The sequence below is a fragment of the Lacerta agilis genome, chromosome 14 (assembly GCF_009819535.1).
Source record: "Lacerta agilis isolate rLacAgi1 chromosome 14, rLacAgi1.pri, whole genome shotgun sequence".
Classification (NCBI taxonomy): Eukaryota; Metazoa; Chordata; class Lepidosauria; order Squamata; family Lacertidae; genus Lacerta; species Lacerta agilis.
In genome coordinates this window covers 8,212,184-8,222,270 of record NC_046325.1, presented here as the reverse complement: position 1 = coordinate 8,222,270, position 10,087 = coordinate 8,212,184, and the positions used below count along the sequence as shown (strand labels likewise).

Sequence of the window (10,087 nt, the reverse complement as noted above, 5' to 3'; positions counted from 1 at the left end):
CTCCTCTAATCATCACTAAATTGATTGGCAATGGCACCATTTCAGAATAGAATCAGAGCTGTGGCAAACTTGGATTCAGAGGAGCATGGGGTAAAATTACAGGGTATGATGATGATGATGATATATTTATATGCTGCCCATCTGACTGGGTTGCTGGAATACAGGTCTCTGTGAGCACTGAGTTAGACTGCAGTCCTTTCCAACCCAAGTCAGTGCTTAGAACTTAGAAACGGCAAAAGTCTTCCTTCCTAAGGCTTTTCGTAAAGCATCTTTGACTTCATTATTCCTGATTGTGTATATGAAAGGATTCAGTACTGGGGCAACAATCATGTTCAATACAGACACAGCTCTGACCACACCAAAAGAAGAGCCCTTGACAGAAGGTCTCATGTAGATGAAAAGTACTGCCCCATACAAGATGCTGACCACAGTCAAATGGGAGGCGCAGGTGGAGAAAGCCTTCCGCTGTCCACTGGTTGAAGTGATACGGAGGATCGTGGAGATGATGAAGATGTAAATTACAACCGTCAAAAGCAGAGAGCTCAGGATCACAGCCACAGTCACCACAAAGCCAAGGGCTTCAATGACTTGTGTGTCTCCCCCTGCGATCTCTAACATAGCTCCTTCATCACAGAAAAAATGATATACAACGTTGGAGCTACAGAAAGGAAGTCCCACAACCTTCCACACCTGGAAAATAATTGAGAAAAAGCCTGCAAGCCAGGCAGCCAGCGCAAGCTTAAAGCAGACCTGGGAGGTCATGAGGGTGGGGTACCTCAATGGATGGCAGATGGCTAAGTATCTATCAAAGGAGATGATAGCAAGAATGAAAAACTCTGTGACACCAAAGAGGAAGTAGAAGAACAACTGTGTCATGCAACAGTTGAAGCAGATTGTGTTCTTTGCCGACAGGAAGTTGAATAGCATCTTCGGCATAAACACAGTAGTGTGTCCAATCTCAATAATAGAGAAGTTGCTAAGGAAGAAGTACATTGGCTTCTGGAGCCGATGGTCCACAGTCACCATGACAATGATGAGACCATTCCCTGTAAGGCACAGAAGGTAGAGCAGGAGGATCACCACAAAGAAAAGGATATCCATGCCCTGAAAATGGGGGAATCCCAGAAGGATGAATCCTGTCACTCTTGAGCAATTTGTCAAGTCCATCCTTTGAGTCTGCAAGAGGACAGGAGAGAAAAAGAGCTAATTAGGAAAATAGAAAGCTGCCTTCTGGTTAGTCAGACAATAGGGTCTAGCTCAGTGTGGTCTAACACACAGCTCTAGGGCTACATGGTTGACCTTGTAACTGTTGTCCAGGGTTGTACAGCCCATAAGCATCCCACACTGACCACAATGACCACTCACAGATGGTGCGGCAGCAGAAAGCAGGCTTAGCATCAGCTCCTGGCATACTAGCACGGACAAGCCAGGGCAAACCAAGTAGTCAAGTATGGACAGACAAATCTGTCCATTTGGGTTCTCCAATTTTACCTCCTTCCATTTTTAAAACCCATTAGCTTTTTGCCGCAAATGTCTCCCAATCACCATGTTTACATATGCAGTTTTGGTTAATATACAATCTCTGCAAGCTTCCTTGCATTTGTATGGTGTGTTTTTTTTATAAAAAAAGTAATAAATGCCCTTTCCCCTGCACTATCCCCCAGTATAGCTATGCTGCATTGGAAGATTTGGTTGATTTGATTAACATCCTATGCCCTTTTAAAATGTGTTGGGGAGGGGGGTTATTGGGTTATTGCTTTTATTTTTATTATGTATTTTGTGGTTTTATATTCTGATTTTATTCTGTGAAATGCCCTGAGGCCTGAGGGTATAGGGCGGTATATAAATTGAAATAATAATAATAATAATAATAATAATAATAATAATAATAATAATAATAATCTGCACTGGAAGTGTGGATTTAGAACAGGGGTCAGCAAGGTTTACCTCGCCTGGGCCGGTTCACTCCAGTGGAAATCCCTCTGTGGGCTGGATCGCACGCCCGCGTGAGAGAGAGCGCCCGCGATTTCTGGCATCTGCATCTGCGCAGATACAATTTCCGGAGTCTGCATCTGTGCAGACGCGATTTTTGATGTCTATGTCTGCAATTTTTGGCATCTGTGCATGCGCAGAAGCAATTTCTGGAGCCGTAGAAGCGAGCCCCCACGCCATGCTATGCCGGTTTAACGCAGCGTGCGGGAACTCGCCAAGCAGGCAGCTCGGTTCAGGGCAGCTCGTGGGCCGGTTAAATGACCCCTGTGGGCCGCTTTTGGCCCATAGGCCTTAGCTTGCTGGCCCCTGATTTAGAAGGATAGCTATGCTTGAGCCATGTATTGCTTTGGAGAATGCTAATTAGAAAGGCTTACCTTTAAATGTGAATTGAATCAAATTTCTCCTTTTCCATTCTTCCTAGTCTGTGCAATTTTGTACACATTACTTGGCTGAAAAAAGTGCATTGAAAAATTCAGAGAGGTGCAAATTTCAAGGGATGACTATGTTTGGATTTGTGCATTGGATCAGAAAGTGATAATTATGTAGGTTAAGTGGGAAATGAATTAGATTTCTCCTGCATTTCTAGTTTTAAAGCATGGGGTGGGGGGTGGGGCAAAATAGCAGATTTTTCAGAGTGTAAGGATGATCATAGGAAGGAGGAGAGAAATGATGTCCATTCTCAGTATGTTAGATCTCACCCATTAAATCTACATCTCTCCAGTCTTATTTTCATTTCCAAATATATTGTAGAATCCTCAGTTTATTTTTAATTTCCAGAAACAATGCATTTAATAAACTCATTTGAATATATGATTGAACCTAACTTTAAACAGTACAAATTAAGGGGGGGGTGGGAGGAAGAGAACGTTCCCAGTACAGGAAAAGAATGAATTCAATGTCACTTAAGACATCAAAACAGCCGAAAAATGATTAACGTATTTTCACCACCACCATGATCAATGTATTCCCATAAAAAGCTGGGTTTCCATGATACCTGTTTCCATTAAAAGATGTACAGTGGAAGTGTGCTGGTTTTCCTTCTCTCATTTAAGTGGAGAACCGAGGGGAAAGATGGAGAAATGTTTCCTTCAAGACTATCCACATTCCAAATATAACTATCCAAGTTTCATTGTAAAAGGTATTTCATTGCTGTTCTGAACCTACTTCTGAGCCATATTTCGTCTACACCATATGAAGCCTTTTTCACAAATCATGAAGCTCTGTCCTCATCTTCTGCAAAACGTCTGGGATTTTGTCTCTGAGGATATGTTGCACTGTGATTTTCCATAAGCAACACCCAAAGGTGAAGTTAGAAACAGGTGATGTTGAATCAGCCTGGCTTATGTGTTGATATTTGGTCAATATTTAAATGTTTTTAAAACTGAAGACTCACTGGGAGATCCCTTAAGTTCTTTGTAGCATCCAAAAGTGTTCACCATGAAAATATGTGGGTTGTCAAAAGCAACTGAAACAAATTTGTCATCCTTCGTATATTCTATAAAAAAGTGTACATTTCCCCATGTACTTTTTCATGATATTTCTCCAGTTTCATGTATACACACTTATAATTCACCTGTGCAATACTTTACCCAGATGTTATAGCTGTCAATCAACCTATGACCGACAACCTATGAAGTAATGAATGTCAGCCGTGTGGATTGCCAAACACATATGGTCTATAGAGATCCCACCTCTCTCTCCAGCCTCTCTCTGTGTTTGGGGGAATATAGAATTTGTGTTCCTGGCATTGGGCAATCAGGACAGATTAGGGATTCTGCTGGTTTCCTATGATGGCTGCGTGTCTTTTTTAAAAAAAACATTCTAAAACCAGAAACAGTTAAAAACATTCCCTTAACCAGAGATCTAAGGAACAGGGGGTAAACAGAAGTGTTTTCAAATTCTTCCTGAAAGTCAATAATGATGGAGATGGCCACACCTCACCGAAGAGGGCAATCCATATTGTAAATGGGGAACCACCACTGAACAGACCCTATCATGGGTCTACACCAGCCAGGCTCCCCCCAGTTGTTGCACCACCAACAAGGCCTCACTGGGTGATCTCAGGGCCTGAGATAACTGATATTGTAGAAGGTTCTCTTTTTATGTATTTTGGCCCCAAGCCTTTCTAATGGCTTTATATGCTAGCACCAACAGCTTGAATTGGGCCCAACAGCTCATTGGCAGCCAGAGTTTACAGGACAGTGACATGTGGTCCCAGTGGACTATCCATGTGTCTGGTGAAACACAGTACCATTAGTGCTGTCTACATACACCAGGTTTGCAGAAATATGCTTTGGGGAACATGTAAGCAAGGGAACCCCAGAATAACACAATGGGGACTCATCATATTCAGTGGCCACAGAATTCTGAGTGTCCATTGTGTGTGTGTGTGTGTGTGTGTGTGTGTGTGTGTGTGTAGGAGGGAGAGAAAACATTTCGGGGGATCATGGAATGGTGTATTTCAGAAGAGAGCATGGCTGACTGACTGGAGCTTTGAATTCTACAATATTCTACTTAAGGTCTCACTTTTAATACATTGATTTCATTTTAAAAGGCTACCTTCCCAATATGCCTAATTCAGTCCATTACAGATTGAGCAGTCTGTGACTTCAATATTTATCATGTTAATAGGCAAGGAAACATCAAATTGGCTTTAGATAATATGGAATATGGAATTAAGCCTGCTATGCCTTAAACATTTTTTTAAGGGTGATGAAGAAGTCCTAAGAACTTATGAGAAGCTTGCTGGATCTGGCCAGTGGTCCATCTAGTGCAACATCTGGTTCTTACAGTAGCTAATCAGATGCCATGGGGAAGACTAGAAGCAGGACCTGAGTGCGACAGCTAGTTAAGAAATAAGTGCTTAATTCAAAAGCAAATTATTTTTTTTACTTAGGTGAATTCAAAATCATTTGTAACGCAGTATGTTGATTTCCCTTATGGGAAATTACAAGGCTTATCATTAGAGAGCGAATCCAAAAACATTCCATAGAAGATCCATAGATAGCTCCTCATTTGCACCGTATAATTTGTGGGAAAGTTTTTAAAACAGTGCAGATAAATTTAAACGCATATACATACACCAAATTGCAGACACAACTTTGTGCATCTTGATATTTCAACACATGCTTTGCAGGTCTGGAGAGCAATAATCTCTAGGCAATCTTTAGCAGGCCTGGTAGACACGAGACAGGAGATCGACCGGAACAGATATAGCTATGTAGCTGACACTATGGGAAAGGACAGACTAGAATGGCAGCTGGATAAAATTCCAAGACTTCTGAAGAAGAAAATCCACAGGATTTCATTTCAGTAGGATGATACATTTGGAATATGACTGACGAAAACATAATTGGCTATCTGATTGTTGGCCTGAACATGCACTATTGGCACATTTGTGATGGATCCAATAGCTATAATGTGAGTATATAACCCCCCATCCACCCCTTTTTAAAAAAATACGCTTTGTAGTCTTAAAGCAAATACTCATTAGTTTTCAGTCTTCATTTCCTGCAGAAGCACCCCCTTGCCTTGCTTTGTATCATTTCTCAGATTCTCCAAACCTAGACCTGAAAACAGCACTTATTTGAAATGTTTATTCTGCTAAAATAATATGTATTCTGCTAACAACAACAACAACAAACCTCTTTCTCTCTCTTCTCACTTCCCCATTGACTTCATCTGTGGTTTATTTTCAAAACTGTGTTGATCGAAGCAGAAAGTAGATATAATTTTTTTGTGTTTTACTGGGGGCTTCTTGTCTCACTCCACCACCCGTTATGAGAACTCTTGCCACTTTGCATTCAGGGGAATATTAGAGGTCCAACATAGCTGTAGTGGTTAATATGTGTAGAAACTTGTATGTGTGCCCAGCTGGATCTCACCAAAGGCCCATTGAGTCCAGTATCCTCTTCTCATAGTGACCCACCAGATGCCCCTTATAGGAAGCCCACGAGTGTGATCCGAGTGCAACAGCAGCACTCCCCCCCCTATGATCCCCAGCATGTGTCAGGCTTCAGGGAATCGGCTCCTCCCCCCCCTTTTTGACAGTAGATAAGCAGAACAAAGGAAAATGAGTCTTCTCACCAGTTTGAAACTTTAATGATCACAGCGAGAGAAAAAAGTATCCATTACCTAGGAATGAAGGTGCTCCCAATTAAGGGGTCCACCCACTTCCTCCCTAGTCACCCACATCACTACCTCATCTTGTAACCTGAGCTCGTAACCACTGTGCTTTCTGTGCAGCCACCTTATCTGGTCTTCCTGACCTTGGGCTGAGCGGATGGATGCTTCCCAGAGATAGTTAATCTCTCCCAGTGCTTCTTCTCCATCCAGTATTTCCCAGCTTCTGCCTTCTGAAAAATGTCCCTCTGCAAGCCACTGGTCCAAATCTATACTGTCCTCATACTCCTAGGAAGATGCAAGATCTTGATCAGGAGCAGGGGGAGGGGGGGAGGGGGAGGCTCCCACCATTCCTCCTCAGTGCAGGGTCCCTGACAGCAAGTGGCATTCAGAGGCATACTGCCTCCAACAGCAGACGAGGAATACAGCCAGTAGAGCTAGTAACTATTAACTATTGCATGTAAATGGTACTTTTAAAACAAGAGAGGACCACCTGCAACTCTCCAGGTATTGCTGGTCTGTCACATCAGCCCCCAATCAGCATGGCTTATGTTCAGAGATGATGGAAAATGTAGTACACCAACATTTGAAGGGCCATTGGTTCCCCACTCCAGAAACATATAAGTGCCTAAATTAAAAATGTTTTCAAGAGCTACATTGTTCATTTATTTTAAATATTCCCTGGCTGCCTTTTCAGGGCCAAAGCTCCCACAAGGCAGTCCGTAAGAAAAATCGAGGTTGGTAAAAAATGTAATTCCAATGGTGTGCAGTGATTTTAAATGAGCAGTTAAGTTAAAACATTGTATAGGCGGGCCAGAAACACATTCATATAAAATAAATGTAAGATCAATGGGAAGGATCATGTTAAAGTCAATGTGTTAAAAGAGTGAAAGAAAAACAGCAATGAGATTAATTAAAAGCATGCAGCACTGCATCTTGACTGAAAGAAGAAGTCTAGAATAGGGTTTCATAGCCCATTCTGAAGACAGCACAGATGTATCTCCTTCGGGAGGAATTTCCACAAATGTGGCTTGAGAACAACGCCAAAAATCCTGGATCCAAGTTTGGATTCAGTTAAGTTCTATAAATGCAAACTGAATCAAGTTCATTCTATCCCAGTAACTTTAAAAACAGGTTTCTGGCCTTGCTTTTTCACTCCTCGCTCCTTATCCCCATTTCTTTGTGTGCCATGAATTTTATATTGTGTGAAGAAATAGACTATCTTCCTCCTGATCTTGCATGAACCCGTGGGAGCCTCTTATGTTTTCATTTTGCTGAAGAGTGGGATAGACATGCTTTAGCTAAACCCATTAAAATAACACGGGGATATGGGAAATTCACTGAAATAAGGGGAGAAAATGTATTCTGCTCTCTGTTTTGGTGCAGGATGAATTGAATATCCAAACAGTATTTTTTTAAAGTTTCCATCACCTCTCTCTTATCAGTCTTGGTGAGCCCAGTTATGGATTTGACCAATTGCACAAGAGTGTCAGAGTTCATCTTGCTTGGCTTCCCGCATATTTGGGGAATGAACATCACCTTGTTCCTCGTGGTCCTCCTGCTCTACATTTTGTCAATTGCAGGGAATGGTCTCATTATTGTCATGGTGAGAGTGGACCGTCGGCTCCAGAAGCCCATGTACTTCTTCCTTAGCAACCTCTCATTCCTGGAGATGTGGTACACCACTGCCGTTGTTCCCATGATGTTGACCAACCTCCTGTCGGCAAAGACCACCATTTGCTTCTACTGTTGCATGGCCCAGTCCTACTTCCACTTCCTCTTTGGCATCACCGAATTTTACATCCTCACGGTCATGTCTTTCGACAGGTACTTAGCCATCTGTCAGCCGCTCAGGTACGCCACCATCATGACCTCCAACGTCTGCCTTCAGCTTTCGCTGGTCACATGGCTTGGGGGCTTCTGCACCATCCTTTTGCAGACAGTGCTGGTCGTAAGGCTTCCCTTCTGCGGCTCCAATGTTGTCAACCATTTCTATTGCGACATTGGGCCCATGTTGAAGATCGCTGGTGGAGACACGCATCTTATCGAAGCCCTCGGCTTCCTGATTGCTGTGGCTGTGATCCTGGGCTCCCTGATGCTAACGGTGGTATCTTACACCTTCATCATCTCCACGATTCTGCGCATCCCATCAACCAGCGGACAAAGGAGGGCATTCTCCACCTGTGCCTCCCACCTGACTGTGGTCAGCATCCTGTACGGGGCAGTTCTTTTTATCTACTTAAGACCTTCTGCCAAACACTCATCCTTCAGCCTCAACAAAGCCATCTCTGTGCTGAACACTGTGATCACTCCGGTGCTAAATCCTTTCATATACACCATCAGGAACAATGAAGTCAAGGAGGCTCTACGGAAAGCCTTAGGAAAGAAGGTGCAGAATCCACTTATACTGTGAGATCTGGACTGTGTTGGGAAGACTTACAGAGCAATCTAGTGCTAGGGATGGAGAAGGCTTCCATGTGGTCCACATTCTTAACCAAACTGCCCAATTTGCACCTCTCAGAATAACAGGTGGGTCAGAAGAACATCTCACTTCTCCAAATTTATTGGCTTATTTTTTTAAAAAAAAAGATACCCAAATGTCTAAAGTGCATATTCTATAAATGTGCATGTTGCATTCAAATATGTCCATTGTGACAATATACTACTTAAATGCAAACTTTTCCTTTTTTTTAAAAAAATCAAAATTTAATGTGCAAATAGGGCATAACAGACTTAGGGATTTCCAAATGGGAAACTGACATGAGATATAGACTGCAGTTAAGGTTAAGAAAGAATGGGAATTTTTAAAAAATTCCTTGAATAAACATGGTTCCAACAACAACACTTGGCTGTGTTTAGATAGATTTTGCAGATAGAGGTATCCCAAGATGGAGACAAATAATTAAATACAGATCAAAGATAGAAATGGCTGAACTGAAACTGCAAAGATTAGATGGAAGTCAACAAACCAACAAATTAAAAAAGGCACTCAATCCAGTACGAGGGGCTTTGTGAGTAGAATACCAGTAGAATACCCTGGTACTGGTTTGAATTAGTCACCGTATTTTTCAGTGTATAAGTGTATACTTTTGGGGACCCCAAATTTAGAAAATGGGCATATGCACTATCTGTGTATAAGATGTTCCCAGATTTTTAAGCTTATTTTAAAGTTTTTTAAAAAAAACACAACCTAGTCTTCTACACAGAAAAGTGTGGTAAATCTTGCTTTTTGTTTAATAGGTAGTTTTAGTTTTGTTAAATTTTTGGTTTTGCCATCATGCAATTTTCTCTTCCCCCCTCCTTCTCTCTCTTTTATATAATACTTCTTTTACTTCTTTTATATAATACACATTTATTTTGGATTCTTGACAATTCAGTTATGTATGCGGTAATAACTATCCAGAAATATCTAATGTACAATCAGTTTGTTTTTGCTTTTTTTGCTTTTTTGTATGTTATGTTTGTAGTTGTTTGTTTAATATTTTTTTTTTAAAAAAAGGAAATATATAGACTGCAGTTTGTTGATTCCTGCATTTCAGGGGGCTGGACTGGTAGATGACCCTCTACAGTTCTCTGAGTCCCTGAGTCAAAAGAGGGGTCATAGTTTTTCAAGGAAGGACTATATTGCTAATGATTCTCTGATTCCTGCAGTGGACAATTTGGATTGGACCACTGTTGTGACCCCAGTATAAAGCAGCTTCATATGCTCCTATGAGCAGTACTCAATTCTGAAATACAGGAGCTTATAATCACAGTCACTCATAGCCCCACATCCCCACAGAGAATCCAAAAATGCAGGCAGCTTGGCAGGGGGTTGGACTGGATGGCCCTTGTGGTCTCTTCCAACTCTATGATTCTATGATCTTATAGTGAGCTGGCAATTGATGGTATAGTGGTTAGCATGGTGGACTTAGGCTTGAATACCCACAACCTTGATCATCTGTGACATTCACTAAGTGACCTTGGGGCAGTC

The 10,087-nt window shown here is 41.8% G+C and overlaps 2 protein-coding genes across 2 annotated transcripts; one reads left to right on the top strand and one right to left on the bottom strand.

The window, feature by feature from the left end:
* Positions 1-216: 216 nt before the first annotated feature.
* On the bottom strand, positions 217-1,167 carry LOC117057294 (olfactory receptor 6X1-like). The gene has a single exon (XM_033168134.1). It carries the CDS (start codon positions 1,165-1,167, stop codon positions 217-219), a length of 951 nt encoding a protein of 316 aa, XP_033024025.1.
* A 6,409-nt stretch (positions 1,168-7,576) lies between these two features.
* LOC117057293 (olfactory receptor 6X1-like) lies at positions 7,577-8,527 on the top strand. Its single transcript, XM_033168133.1, has one exon. The coding sequence runs from the start codon at positions 7,577-7,579 to the stop codon at positions 8,525-8,527; it is 951 nt and encodes a 316-aa protein (XP_033024024.1).
* Positions 8,528-10,087: the final 1,560 nt, after the last annotated feature.